At 41.1% G+C, this 15,296-nt stretch overlaps 1 protein-coding gene and 1 non-coding gene across 6 annotated transcripts in view; one reads left to right on the top strand and one right to left on the bottom strand.

Moving 5' to 3' along the window:
• Positions 1–843: 843 nt before the first annotated feature.
• Positions 844–946, bottom strand: LOC136154929 (U6 spliceosomal RNA). Its single transcript, XR_010660627.1, has one exon. It is a non-coding gene; the product is annotated as a U6 spliceosomal RNA (small nuclear RNA).
• Positions 947–3,201: 2,255 nt separating this feature from the next.
• PHF8 (PHD finger protein 8) overlaps positions 3,202–15,296 on the top strand; it is a 99,804-nt gene continuing 87,709 nt past the window's right edge. The window contains exons 1-2 of one of the 5 annotated variants that reach the window (XM_065915390.1): positions 3,202–3,614; positions 4,826–5,015. In XM_065915390.1, the coding sequence (XP_065771462.1) occupies positions 4,918–5,015 (98 nt within the window). In that variant the 5' untranslated portion in view covers positions 3,202–3,614; positions 4,826–4,917. The other 4 variants (XM_065915392.1, XM_065915391.1, XM_065915393.1 and 1 more) reach the window with 4 other exon arrangements.

Here is a 15,296-nt window from a genome sequence, read left to right on the forward strand (position 1 = left end):
CGTCTACAACAGTACCTTGTATATAGTTGTTGTTCAGTTGTTCAGTCGTGTCTGATTCTGTGCAACCCCATGGACTGCAGCATGCCAGTCTTCCCTCTCCACTATCTCCCAGGGCTTGCTCAAATTCATGTCCATTGAGTTGGTGATGCCATCCAACCATCTCGTCCTCTGTCGTTCCTTTCTCTTCCTGCCTTCAATCTTTCCCAGTATCAGGGTTGTTTCTCATGAGTCAGCTCTTCACATCAAGTGGCCAAAGTACTGAAGTTTCAGCTTCAGCATCAGTCCTGCCTGCCAATGAATATTCAGGATGGATTTCCTTTATGATTGAATGATTTGATCATTTACAGTAGGTGTTCAATAACTATATGAATGAATTGTACATGATTATTGACTGATCTCCATGAAGAATGTTAATACCACCAGGGCCAGGACCTTATCTGGGTTACTACTACATCCTCACACCTAGTACAGTACCTAGTGCATAGTAGATGCTCAAGAATTGTTGGATAAGTGAATTAATGTTCGACACACTCTTTAACCCAGCATATTCAGAACTGAACTTAGTCTCTTCTGCACAAAACCTGCTTTTCCTTCTATGTATCCTGGCTCAGTCAATGGCATCGTCATCCAGAAATGACACCCAATCCATAAATGAACTCACTCTCCTTTCACTCATTCATCTACTATTTTCAATTAGTCTCCTAGCCCTGGCTTTTCAACCTCCAAAATACCCCACTTATCTGATCATTTTCTACCCCCTGCTGCAACTATTCTGATTCAGGCTTCATCTTTTTTTCATGACTATTCCAACTGCCTCCTCTCTGCTTTCCCCCTTTTCTGCCATTTATTATGGAATCCTTCATAAATTTGTATGTCATACTCATACAGGGACCATGCTTAATCTTCTCAGTGTCTTTCAATCTTAATATATGTGCTGCTTAAGCAAACATCCTTCTGCCTTCGTGTGAAGTTAATAAAGCTTAGCTGCAGGGTTTGTCACCTGCCATATGGTTTTGTGGTTATATGTTTTACAAAGTTTACAAAGTGTAATTAAACTACAATTGGCTAAAATTGCTGTCCCTTTCTACTATGAGTTTTCCTGGTCACATTTTCCTTGTAGGTGGTGTTGGTGCCTCAGACATTTTTGAGATTCAGCTAAGTAGAAGTTGATTTGTGGGATAAATTTAGTTTGGGTTTAGTGGGGACATCTATATGTTTGTGGCTTTTCCATTTATAGTTATTACCCAGGTGTAAGAATGACTTCTAGAAAAACTTTACCTTTTAATGTAATTTTGCATTTGCAAGTCTATATTCTTTTCCTAATGAAATGAACCTCACAAACTGTATAAGCTTCAGGTCCCACTAAACCTGGATTGTCCTCTGCCTAAGCAACAAATGTGACCCTGTTGCTTCTGCTCAAAAACTATAGTGATTTCTTATTGCTTACAGCATAAAATTTAAGTCAACTTTTTTGTAAATGTTTTTCCATGTGTATCCATGCATTTGTACATAATGTTTGCTTGTGTGTGTGTGTGTATGTGTGTGTCTGTGCATGTGCACGCACTCAGTGGTGTTTGACTCTTTGCAGCCCCCATGGACTATATAGCCCACCAGGCTCTGTCCATGGGATTTTCCAAGCAAGAATACTAGAGTGGGTTGCCATTCCCTTCTCCAGGGGATCTTCCCCACCTAGGGATCAAACCTACATCTCCTATATCTCCTGCATTAGCAGGCAGATTCTTTATCACTGAGCTACCTGGGAATCCCATTTATACATCATAATCCTTTTACATACAATGTTCTTATTAATTTAGTGAACTTTTATATACACTCCAAGTCTCTCTGAAATCTTCCTTGACATCATCAAGCAGCTTCTGAGGCACTTTCTTAGCCTCATTCTACATTTTGCAAGAGGTATCTGTGTACTTATTGGATGCTGTATTCCAACCATTTACCTGCAGCCTTGTCTCCTGCGCTGGCTGGCAATTTCCCACTGCAGTGTACCTCTTTTTCATCATTCTATCCCCAGGGCCAAACCCCCTCATCACTTAGGAAATCAGTGTGCACACACGTGTTTTCTTTTCTAAAGCAGTGGGACCCATTAAGAAAATGAAATAGTAAGTGGATTCTTAGAGAATTTTCTAGACCGTCTGAGAAAACCAGCGCCACCCTGAAGCATGTGTGTGGAGTTCCATCCCCTCAACCTATTCTACTCCATCCTCAGGCTATAGTAAGAAAATCATGGGACAGGTATATGGAAACCCTTCAATTGTATCTGAACTGAACTAGGGGGGTGGTGTGGCTGTGAAAGTGAAAGTTGCTCCTTCCGGTCTGACTCTTTGTGACCCCATGGACTATACAGTCCACGGAATTCTCCAGGCCAGAATACTGGAGTGCATAGCGTTTCCCTTTTCCAGGGGATCTTCCCAACTGAGGGACTGAACCCAAGTCTCCCATGCTGCAGGCGGATTCTTTACCAGCTGAGCCACCAGGGAAGCCCAGAGAGGGTTGGGGAACACCAAAGAAGAGAGATTTCAGAGGGAACTGGGGAGTTGACAGAGGCTCTATGGAGGGACTGAGGGCAGGACCCCGGGGGTAGTAGAGTGCAAGGTTCAACTTTCTGGCTCTGAAACTCAAGCAACTTGGCTTCCCTAAGCCCGTGTCTTCACTCGGGGATGATAGCTTCTCTTGCAGGGTGAAGATTAAAGACCTGGAGACCCTGTGAAACAGGCCGACCTGCCGAAGGTGCTCAGTGAACAGGAGCCTCTGTGAGTACTCGCCCACCCCCCCCTCCCCCACGCTGCCGCCACCTATTAAGTTTGCGGCGCACAGTCATAGAGTTCACCCCTTCTCATAAGGAAAAGCTGGGGAGGAGTGAGAAGAGAGATAACAAGAGTATGTGTGTGTCTCAGTGTCTGTGTTGGTGGTGGGTGCTTAACTCCCTGCGTGCCCGGAGGAGGGGGAAGGCAGGGAAGGCTCTGGCCCCACTCAAAATGGAGCCAAGTGCCTGCCTCGCCTAAGATGGCGGCCCCTCCGCCTCTTGGTTCCGGGTCCTTGGCGTCGACTGGGTACCTGGGGAGTCCAGCGGGTCCAAAGGTGGCCGAGCCCCGCCCTGCTTCCCAAGGTGACGCTCCGCCCCTCGTGGCGTCACGCGGGAGCCGGGGCCCGCCTCTGCTGAGGTTACCTCGCGAGTCCGGACCTCATAAGATGGCGGTTGGGCCGCCTCCCCACGGCGGTGCCGCCACTCTCAACATGGTAGCTGTTTACCCCGTGTTTCTCCTGCTCTCTCCGCCCCAACTTCCTCGTTGTTTTGAATAAACTTTATTGACTACTACGAATTGCCTAACACCGCCACTGAGCATCTCCCAGCGACTTTCCGGACTGCTTTTCTCCAACCCGGCCGCCGGTTCGTCTCTTTCTTCGTTGGTTTGCTCGCAGCGATCTCCTGCCAGCCCAGCGACGCCGCCGCTAGCCCGTTCATTGGGCGGCCGCCGGACTAGGCCCGAGCCGAGGGCTCCAGTAGGCCCTAACGGCCGGGCCCGAGGCAGAGCTGTGGAGAAAGCTGCCCTGAAGCACCGCGGGGCGACCAGCGAGACCCAGCGGGTGGTTCGAGGGTAAGGCTCGCGAGGTTCGCCGCGTTGCCGTGACGATCCCACAATTCGGCGCGCGCAGCCTGTGGGGCCGGAACTGCCGGCCGAGCCTCCCGCTGATCTAGACGCTGAGGCGCTCCGGAGCGAGCCTGGCCGGCGGCAGTTCGGTAGGACTGAGCTGCGCGGGCTTGAGGACTCTCTGCAGCTTTACGGATGAGGAGGTCCCTGTAGGGTTCGGGACCGAAGACGTTCTTTCAGGTTTGGGGCAGGAGGAGGTTCCTGTCAATTTGGGAGGCGTGAGGAGATTCTCCTAAGTTTCGGGGGCTGGAAGGATATTCCTGTCACTTTGGGATCTGTGGTGAGATCACCTGTCAGTTTTAAGGGGGCAGAGGAATCTTGGTCAGTTTGAGGGGGGCTGTGAGGAGATGTCTGCCAATTTCAGAGCTGTGGGAGGAAAATCCTCACTTGGTTGCGGAGTGTGAGGAAATTCTAGTCAGTTTCAGGGGTTTTGAAGCGAACTATTTGAGTTTCTGGGGTGCAACAGAAGCCTGTCAGCTTTGAAGTAGTGAGTGAGCTGATCAGTTTTGAGGTTGAGATTTATTTCAGTTGTTGGGGTGATGAGACTCCCGTCTGGTCGTGGATGGAATAAGTTTGAAAGTGAAGGAGCAGATCATTTAAAACTCTCGGAACACGACCCCAGAACTGTGATTTTAGTTGGGCGCCTATTCTTGTCTGCCTCGTTCCTGTAGGCTGTAGGCATCGAGGTAATACTCGAGTAATCTTAGGACTTCCAGGGATCCCTATTCTTTCTCTTGTTGCCTCTATTTTTGGATTGAGAGAAGGGGCTTTTTCTAAGATACCCCCAGCCTCATCCTCTAGGCTGTCGTTTGCGTCATAATAAAGAGAGCCCTGGGAAGCAGCGTTGCTAACAAGGAGAGGGTGCAGTTAGAGATTAAAGGAGCTTCCTGAAAAGGCGTCAGATCTTTCCCTGAAATCCGGAAAGAAGTTATCACTGACCCAGGGGGCTGAAGGAGGTAAGGAGGGGAAATAAAGCCTCGAGAGCAGAGCGCTGTTCTTTATTTGTTTAAGCGGCCCGTGGACTTTCTCTAGTTGCCCCCTATAGCTCCAACCAGCTGTGTTGCATCCCAGCGGCAGCGGTAACTGTCCATTTGAGAGCTGAGGGTTGGTACCCTGGGGGACCTGATTCACTCTGTAAAAGTGTCGTTTGTGCCCAGGCTTGGTCCAGAGGGGACGCGTGCTGCCGCCTCCTGCTCCTTTTGAAGCTAAGAACCTGGCCCACTGCAGAACGCTCCAAGGCCTGGTGAAGATGGCTTCAGTACCAGTGTATTGCCTCTGTCGGCTGCCTTACGATGTGACCCGCTTCATGATCGAGTGTGACATGTGCCAGGACTGGTTTCATGGCAGGTAAGGAGGGCAGGGCACCCTGGACAGGGTGCAGTGGCCAGGTGCTCACAGGCTTGCTCCTTTCTCAACTCTGGTTCAGGTTCCTCCTCAGAAACTTAATTTCCCTTCTCTCCGGGATAGTTAGGTCCAACCCACCCCCAGACACAGGTTCTTACATCCCTCCTTGTAGATTATGGCCTAGCTTAACATTGACATTTGGTTTCTCCTCTTTTTTCTTTTCCTATATATATTTCTACTTTGAATCCTTCTTCTATTTTTTTTTCTTAGAAAAATACTTTCATTTCAGTTACAAGGAATATATCATCTTTGTATTCTGGTAATTTTGTTTTTCCTCAGAGGCTGACTTTGGGAGAGACTGTACTGCATATTTGAGATATTTGAGTCCAACAAACATGGATTTGAGTTGTGGTTTTTCAGCTTACTATCAGAGTGACCTTGGGCAAGTTGCTTTGCTTCTCTGAGCCTCTTTGTCTTCAGGCAGACAGAGTGTTTTCTTTATCTATTAGATAAAATATATCTAATACATCCTTCCTCTTTATTTAAAGCATTTTTGCATGCACCTAGTAAATGGAGGCAGAAATGCAGTAGTATTTTATTTCTACAGTATTAGCTGCAGAACCATCCAGGTAAATTGAATTAGGCAGAGGAGATATTGGGTAAAACAGTAGGAGTAAAACCACTAATGAATTCCCTCCAGGTAACCATGTGTGCACATAAGCACCTGTCACCCAGGATTCCAGAAAGGTTAGAGTGTGGAATAAACCTGTAATATTATCCCATTATTGGGACTTATGTCCCAGCTCTGGAAAGAAAACCATGAGAGAATTTGTACATTGGAGTACAACAAAACAGTGTATGGCGCCCTCCTGCTGTTGCATGTTGTTAGGTTCTAGAATTTTCAGTTGTTATCAGTCGTTTTCAAAGGGAGGCTTCACAGGGGCTCTAGTGACCTGCCAATGCAGGAGACACAAGAGACGCGGATTCAGTCCGTGGGTCAGGAAGATACCCTGGAGGAGGAAATGGTAACCCACTCCAGTATTCTTGCCTGGAAAATCCTATGGACAGAGGAACCTGGCAGGCTACAGTCCATGGGGTCGAAAAGAGTCAGACATGACTTAGTGACTGACCACACGTACACTTTCCAAAGGAGGTGTTCCTGTTACCACACCTAAGACCAAACTGAAGGTGTTGGTACTGGTAAAATTCTACTCTTAGCAGGGACTGCCCCATGCAACACATCCAAATTCATATTGAGCTGATCTTTGTTGAGTATTTACTGTGTGCCAGGTGCAGAGTTCTGTTTACTGCCTCATATTATTTCATTTAAGAGGGGACAGACTTAGATGATGGGGCCTTTTTCTTTCCCCTGGAAATGGGATTAAGATGTCTTTCAGAAAAAAAAAAGATGTCTTTCAGGATTTCTGGTATCTTTGCTAGTGCTGATCAAGTCACTCCTCTGCTTAAAATTCTTTCAGTGATCCTCCTACAGAATAAAAATCAGTCTCTTTTGTGTGACAGACAAAACCTTTTGTGATATACTTGTTCAGTCTCATTTACCACCACTCCTCCTCCCTAGTTCTTTATATCCCAGAAAGACTGAACTACTTATAGTTCTGGGGAGATTTTGTACTTCGTTGTGCCTCTTTGTCTTTGCACATGATATTCCCACTAACGTCCTTTCATTTACGACTCATAGCATACCTCTTTTGTAGAAGGCCTCCCTTTAGGTTCCCATGGCACTTTATGTATATTCTTATTGAAAGTAATTATTTCATCATATCATAGTTATAAATATATTGTTGTCACTCATTAGCAAGAGCTACTTCAGGGCAGAGATGCAATCTTTTCATATTTGGTATCCTCAGAACCTAGTTCAATGCTAAACATGTAATAGACGCTGAGTACATTTTTCAATGACCAAATGAATGAATCTTCTTGATTCATTGCCTGTGGCCCTTGCTTTGGATTGTGTAGGTTTAAACCTGAAAAGTGAACTTCTGCACACAGTACAGACACCCTAACTCTGCATTGTGGGAACAGGAAATAGGAATGAATGCTTCCTGAGTGCTTACTGTGTGCCAGGCTCCATGACAGAGACTTGGCATCCATTTATCTCATCTAATGCAAATCCAAGCCTGGAAGTTAGATATTTCGTTTTCAAATAATATTAAAAAATTTTCCCTGACTATGTAAGTGAGACATGCTTATTGTAGAAAATACAGGAAAAGAATAAAGAAGGAAATAAAAATCATCTATGGGCCTTTTATCCAGCACAATCTACTGTTTAATTTTTTGTTCCATTAACTCCCATCATTTGACTTAGAATATAAACATATTTTATTGGGTTAGCCAAAAGGTTCATTTGGGTTTTTCTATAGCCTCTTACAGAAAAACCTGAACCAATTTTTTTGGCCAACCCAATACAATGTGGGAATGTATTATAAACACCATTTTGTAACATGATTTTTATTCCTACTTAACATTATAAAGTTAAAGTCATTAAATATTGATCTAAACATGATTTCTGATATCCCATCATATATCTGTGTCATCATTACTCGGTCATTTCCTTTGAGGTTGGATACTTGGGTTGTTTCTACTTTTTTATATTGTAAATAATACTATGATATGAGGGAAACTTTAGGGTTTCTGGAAATGTTTGCCATTTTTATTTGGGTGCTGGTTGAAACAAAAAGGAAAACATTGTGGTAAGCATCTTTGCACAGTAGAGACCTGACATTTATATGGAGTACCACTGAGGCCTTTAAGAATTCCAAATTTACAATATGAAAATGTGTTTATGGGCCAGGCCCCTCCTAAATCACATTTTTGTGGTGAGTCCTGTGTTTCTGTGCATACCCTGACATAAGTTAACTGCCTTAATTTTTTTCCCCATGAAAGAGATCAAAATTTTATCTCTTACCGTGCTTTTCTATGGACTGCCAGAGAATAAGGAAGCCAGCTGAGAATCAGGTCCTTGGTTGGTGGCTATTCTTGGTTACTAAGTGCATTGTGCACATGCACACACATGCACATGCACACACACACATACATATACACACATCCTAAGCTCATAGTACTTTAGTATAATTGAAAATTACTAAATATTGTGCATTTTTCATGGTTGCCCACAGTAGTTAAGCCCACAGATGCCTGTAGATGATATAAATCTGTTCATATCTCTGATGACTTCCAAAGGCCAGATTTCTTAAAGTCCAGTTAGGGGTTAGTAATGCCATGTTACTTCCTGGAAAGGTTATAACAAGAAAGATGATTATTCCATTTTGCTGGTGAGAATCTGGAACTCATGGAAGTTAAGGTACTCTTTGAGTCTGGATTTGAACTTAGAATTATCTGGCTTGAAACCAGATTCTCAAAAGTGGAAAAAACAAGGTATAGCTCCATTTGTCTATTGTAAAGGGCTGAATTTTGAAGAGCACTTTGATTTGTAGAGCAGTGGTTCTCAAAATTTAGCATGTATCAGAATCACTTGGAAGACCTCTTAAAAAATGAGATAGGTAGGCCCCACCTGCAGGACTTCTGATTGAGTATGTGAGTGGGAGCCACTCTCAGAACCACTGATTTAGAGTATTATTCTGTCTCAATTCCTTCCCATTCTGTGGAGTGTGACAGCCTCTGATATTGTGGGATGGGTGGGCTAACATATCATAACTGTACACTGTTGTTCTCAAAATGTGGTTCATTAACTGGAAATTTATTAAAAATGTGAATTCTTGGGTTGGAACCCAGCAGTCTATTTTAACAAACAGGTTGATTCTGATATATCCTAACTTTTGAGAAACCTTGTTGTACACTAGTGGGGGAAGTTAGTTGGCAAGCATATATCTGGGGCTTTGACAAAACCTCACTCCTTTACAGTTTTCCTATCTATAAAGGAAGTATTGGTTGGCACATCCCCAAGGTGGTGGCTGTGGTGTGAACTCTTAAACTCTAGGGAAATTGGCACTGGCTTCAGATCTGGGTTCAAATTCTGACTCTGTTACTTTTTAGCAAAGGATTTCAACTCTGTGAAGTCTCAATTTCCCCAAGAGAGGTTGTGATGATTTAAATAAAATGGTAATGACCGTTGTTTATTGAGTACTAGCTAGTCTGCCAGTCATTATGCTAAACACTTTACTTATGAAACTCCAGTACTTTGGCCACCTGATGCGAAGAGCTGACTCATTTGAAAAGACCCTGATGCTGGGAAAGATTGAGGGCAGGAGAAGAAGGGGACGACAGAGGATGAGGTGGTTGGAAGGCATCACTGACTCAATGGACATGGGTTTGGGTGGACTTCGGGAGTTGGTGATGGACAAGGAGGCCTGGTGTGCTGCAGTCCATGGGGTCGCAAAGAGTCGGAGACGACTGAGCGACTGAACTGAACTGAACTATCTTTAGTCTTTTTTTCTGAGTTTTAAAATTATCAATTCAAAAAAAATTATCAATTCAATTCATTTAATAGTTATAGGACTATTTAAATTATCTATTTTATATTGGATATGTTGTGGTAGTTTGTGCTTTTCCAAGGAATTGATTCATTTCTTCTAAGTTGTCAAATTTAGTGTGTACAGTTGTTCATAATATTCCCTTATTATCCTTTTGATGTCTGCAGGCTGGCTCTGTGGTGACATCTCATTTCATTTCTGATATCTTCTTTTTTTCTTTTCAGACTTGCTATAGATTTGTCAGTTTTATTGATCTTTTCAGAGAGCAAGCTTTTTATTTCATTGAATTTCCCTATTGTTTTTGTTTTCAGCTTCGCTGATTTCTACACTTTATTATTTCCTTCCTTCTGCTTGCTTTAGGTTCATTTTGTTCCCTTTAATGTCTTGCGATGGGAGCTTAGGTTATTGATTTGAGACTCTTCCTGTATTCTAAGTATTTAATGCTGTCAGTTTTCCTCTTAGTACTGATTTAGCTATGTCCCTCAAATTTTGATGTTTTCCTTTTCATGTAGTTCACTCTAATTTTTAATTAGGTTAAGTACTTCATGTTTGACCTGTGAATTGTATAGAAGTATGTTGTTTACTTTCCAGGTGTTTGCAGATTTTCCTGTTGTTCTGTTACTGATTTCTGGTTTGTTTCCATAGAATATACTATGTACAATTTCAGTTCCTTTAAATTTACTGGGGTTTGTTTTACAGCCCAGGATATGGTCTGTCCTGGTAGATGTTTCCATGGTCACTTGAAAAGAACGTACGTCCTGATGATGTTTGGAGGAGTTTTCTGTAAATGTTGATTTACCCCTGTTGATGGTGTTGCTGAATTCTTCTCTGTCTTTGCTGATTTTCTGTATAATTGTTTAGTCAGTTGTTGAGAAAGAAGTGAAGCGTCCAGGTATAATTGTCAATTTTTCTGTTCTTCCTTTCAGTTTTATCATTTGCCTAATATCTTGCAGCTTTGTTGTTTAATGCAGATGCATTTAGGAGTGCTGTATCTTGGTGGATTGACCCTTTAATTATTATGTAACATCCTTCTCTGTCACAGCCAATTTTATCTGCATGGAAGTCCATTTTATAGGATATTAATATAGACTTTAAAATATATACACTTTAAAATATAGACTCCTTTCTTTTGATTAATGGTTGCCTTGTGTCTTTTTATATCCCTTTACTTTCAACTGACACCATTATATATAAAGTGAGTTTCTTGTAGACAGCGTATAAGTTTGGAATTATTTTTTTCCACTCTGCTAATCGCTTTGATTAGTATATTTAGACCATATATACTTAATGCAATTATTGATGTGTTAGGGCATAAGTTGGTAATTTTTTTTGTTTTGTTTGTTTTCTCTGTTCATTGTTTTCTTTCTCCTGCTTTCCTTTGAGTTACTTAAATCTTTTCAAGAATTCCATTTTGATTTATCTATAATAAATTTAGATATACATATAGATATATATATAAAATAAATATAAATATAAATTTATAATGTTTTTGAGTGTATCTCTTTGTATAGCTTTTTCAGTTCTTGTTCTAGGCATTGATATAATACATACATAACTTATCACAATCAACTTGTATAGACATTTTACTAGTTTGAGTGAAGAGTAGAAATCTTATTTTAAATTTCTTTATGCTCCCCTGCTATAGTTATCTTAAATATTTCACCTGTATATGTTGAGAACCATATCATATAGTAGTATAGTTTTTGCTTCAACTGTCAAACATGATTTAGAAAACTCAAGTGGAGAAGGAAAATATATTGTATGTACCCGTAGTTTCAGTCTTTCCTTTGTTCTGTCTTCTTGGTGTTGTTAAGAGTCCTTTTATCATTTCCTCTCTGTTTAAAGAACATCCTTTAGACATGCTTTTAGAATTGGCCTATTGGCAACAAATACTCTTAGTTTTCCTTCATATAAGAATGTCTTGATTTCCCTAGAATTGCTGAGGGGGTCTTTTCATTTGATATCAGATTCTAGGTTTTTTTTTTTTCCATTTATTTTTATTAGTTGGAGGCTAATTACTTTACAATATTGTAGTGGGTTTTGTCATAGATTGACATGAATCAGCCATGGAGTTACATGTATTCCCCATCCCAATCCCCCCTCCCACCTCCCTCTCCACCCGATTCCAGATTCTAGGTTTCTAGTTCTTTTCAGCCCTTGAAAACTGTTGTGCTACTGCCTTTTGGCTGCCATGGTTTCTGTTAAGAGATCTGTCATTTAAATTGGCATTCTCCTTTAGGAAATGTCATTTTTCTCACTGATGTCAAGATTTTTTCTTTGTCTTTTTTTATGTTCAGAAATTTGATTTATTTTTTTTTTGACTGTACTACATGGCTTGTGGGATCTTAGTCCCTGAACAAGGATCAAACCTGGGCCACAGCAAAGAAAGCACCGAGTCCTAGCCACTACACCATCAGAAAGTTTCCTGATTATGCTATTTCTGAGTGTGGATTTCTTTGGGTTCGTTTTTTGTTTTAGTCTACAGGTTGCTGAAGCTCTGTTCTTTTTTCTCAGTCTATTTTATTTCAGTTTTATTGAGATGTAATTGACATACAGTACTGTCTAAGGTATAGAGTATAATGATTACTACAATTAGGTATAGATGCAATAACTATACCACAGTAAGGTGTAGAATGAAATGATTACCCCAGTTAGTTTAGTTAACATCTATCAACTCATGTAAGTACAAAAAAGAAAGGAAAACTAAGCTTTTTGCTTGTGATGAGAACTTTTAGGAATTACTCTTAGCAATTTTCAAATATACCATGCAGCAGTGTTAACTATAGTCATCATGTTGTGAATTATATCCTCAATACATATATATCATATAACTGGAAGTTTGTACCTTTTGACTACCTTTATGCAATTCTCCCACCCCACCCCCATCTCTGGAGGGTAACCACAAATCTCACTTTTTCTGTGAGTTTGGTTTTTTTTCCTATATATATATAAATGAGATCATAGAGTACTCTGACTTATTTCACTTAGCATAATGCCTTCATGTATCTGTTGGCCATCTGTGTGTCTTTGTGAAAATGTCTATTCAGTTCATCTGAATGTCTTTTGTTTTAATTGGAGGATAGTTGCTTTACAATATTGTGTTGGTTTCTGCCATATATCAACATGAATCAGCCATAGGTATACACATGCCCCCTCCCTCCTACCTCCCACCCCATCCCAACCCTCTGCTGCTGCTGCTGCGAAGTCGCTTCAGTCATGTCTGACTCTGTGCGACCCCATAGATGGCAGCCCACCAAGCTCCCCGTCCCTGGGATTTTCAAGGCAAGAACACTTGAGTGGGTTGCCATTTCCTTCTCCAATGCATGAAAGTGAAAAGTGAAAGTGAAGTCGCTCAGTCGTGTCCGACTTTTAGCGAGCCCATGGACTGCAACCCACCAGGCTCCTCTGTTCATGGGGATTTTCCAGGCAAGAGTACTGGAGTGGGGTGCCATTGCCTTCTCCTCCCAACCCTCTAGGTCATTATAAAACATCAGGTTTAAGCTCCCTGTGTTATATAGCAAATTCCCACTGGCTGTCCATTTTATGTATGGTAAAGTACATATTTCAATGCTACTCTCCCAATTCATCCCACCCTCTCCTTCCCCAACTGTGTCCACAAGGCTGTTCTCTGTGTTTGCGTCTCTTGCTGCAATATAAATAGGCTAATCAGTACCATCCTTCTAGATTCCATATATAGGCATTGATATACGATATTCGTTTTTCTCTTTCTGACTTCATTCTGTATAATATGCTCTAGGTTCATCCACCTCATTCAAACTGAGTCAAATGTGTTCCTTTTTATGGCTGAGTAATATTCCTTGGTATGTATGTGCCACAGCTTCTTTATCCATTCATCTGTCAGTGGACATCTAGGTTGCTTCCATGTCCTAGCTATTGTAAATAGAGCTGCAGTGAACATGGGGTTACATGTGTCTTTTTCAGTTTTGGTTTCCTCAGGGTATATGTCTAGTAGTAGGATTGCTAGGTTGTATGGTGGTTTTATTGCTACTTTTTTAAGGAAATCCATACTGTTCTCCATAGTGGCTGTATCAGTTTACATTCCCACCAGTAGTGCAAGAGGGTTCCCTTTTCTCCACACCATCTCCAGCATTTATTGTTTGTAGTTTTTGATGATGGCCATTATAATGACATAATATCTCATTGTAGTTTTGATTTGCATTTCTCTAATAATGAGTGATGTTGAACATCTTTTCATGTGTTTCATCTGCCCACTTTTTAACCAGATTTTTTTTGCTGTTGACCTGTAGGAGTTCCTTTTTTTTTAAAATAATAACCCCTTATTTAATATTTAACATATGATTTGCAAGTATTTTCTCCTGTTCCATAGGTTGCCTTTTTATTTCTGCATAGCAGAAACTTTTTAGTTTGATATGGCCAAACCAAATTTTTGATTTATTTTTGATATTATTTATTTTTGATTTTGTCACTTTGTGCTTTCAGTGTCACGGCCAAAAAATTATTGCCAATGTCCACATTAAGGAGCTTTTCTCCTGTGTTTTCTTCTAGGAGTTTCATGGTTTTCTGTCTTACATTTAAATCTTTAATCCATCTTGAGTTAATTTTTGTGAGTAATATAAGTCAGGGGTCTATTTTCATCCTTTTACATTTTTTTTCTTTTTTTAAATATAAATTTATTTTAATTGGAGGCTAATTACTTTACAATATTGTATTGGTTTTGCCATACATTGACATGAATCCACCAATGGTGTACATGTGTTCCCCATCCTGAACCCCCCTCCCCATCACATCCCTCTGGGTCATCCCAGTGCACCAGCCCCGAGCACCCTGTATCATGCATCAAACCTAGACTGGCAATTCATCTCACATATGATAATATACCTGTTTCAGTGCCATTCTCCCAAATCATCCTGCCCTCACCCTCTCCCACAGAGTCCAAAAGACTGTTCTATACATCTGTGTCTCTTTTGCTGTCTCGAATACAGGGTTATCGTTAACATCTTTCTAAATTCCATATATATGCGATAGTATGCTATATTGGTGTTTTTCTTTCTGGCTTACTTCACTCTGTATAATAGGCTCCAGTTTCATCCACCTCGTTAGAACTGATTCAAATGTATTCTTTTTAATGGCTGAATAATATTCCATTGTGTATATGTACCACAGCTTTCTTATCCATTCATCTGCTGATGGACATCTATGTTGCTTCCGTGTCCTGGCTATTATAAACAGTGCTGTGATGAACATTGGGATACACGTGCCTCTTTTGATTCTGGTTTCCTCAGTGTGTATGCCCAGAAGTGGGATTGCTGGGTCGTATGGCATTTCTATTTCCAATTTTTAAAGAAATCTCCACACTGTTCTCCATAGTGGCTGTACTAGTTTGCATTCCCACCAACAGTGTAAGAGGGTTCCCTTTTCTCCACACCCTCTCCAGCATTTATTATTTGTAGACTTTTGGATAGCAGCCATTCTGACTGACATGAAATGGTACCTCATTGTGGTTTTGATTTGCATTTCTCTGATAATGAGTGATGTTGAGCATCTTTTCATGTGTTTGTTATCCATCTGTATGTCTTCTTTGGAGAAATGTCTGTTTAGTACTTTGGCCCATTTTTTGATTGGGTCGTTTATTTTTTTGGAATTGAGCTGCAAGAGTTGCTTGTATATTTTTGAGATTAATTATTTGTCACTTGCTTTGTTTGCTATTATTTTCTCCCATTCTGAAAGCTGTCTTTTCACCTTGCTTATAGTTTCCTTTGTTGTGCAAAAGCTTTTAAGTTTAGTTAGGTTTCATTTGTTTAATTTTGCTTTTATTTCCAATATTCTGAAAGATGGGTCATAGAGGATCCTG

The sequence above is a fragment of the Muntiacus reevesi genome, chromosome X (genome assembly GCF_963930625.1).
Source record: "Muntiacus reevesi chromosome X, mMunRee1.1, whole genome shotgun sequence".
Lineage (NCBI taxonomy): Eukaryota > Metazoa > Chordata > Mammalia > Artiodactyla > Cervidae > Muntiacus > Muntiacus reevesi.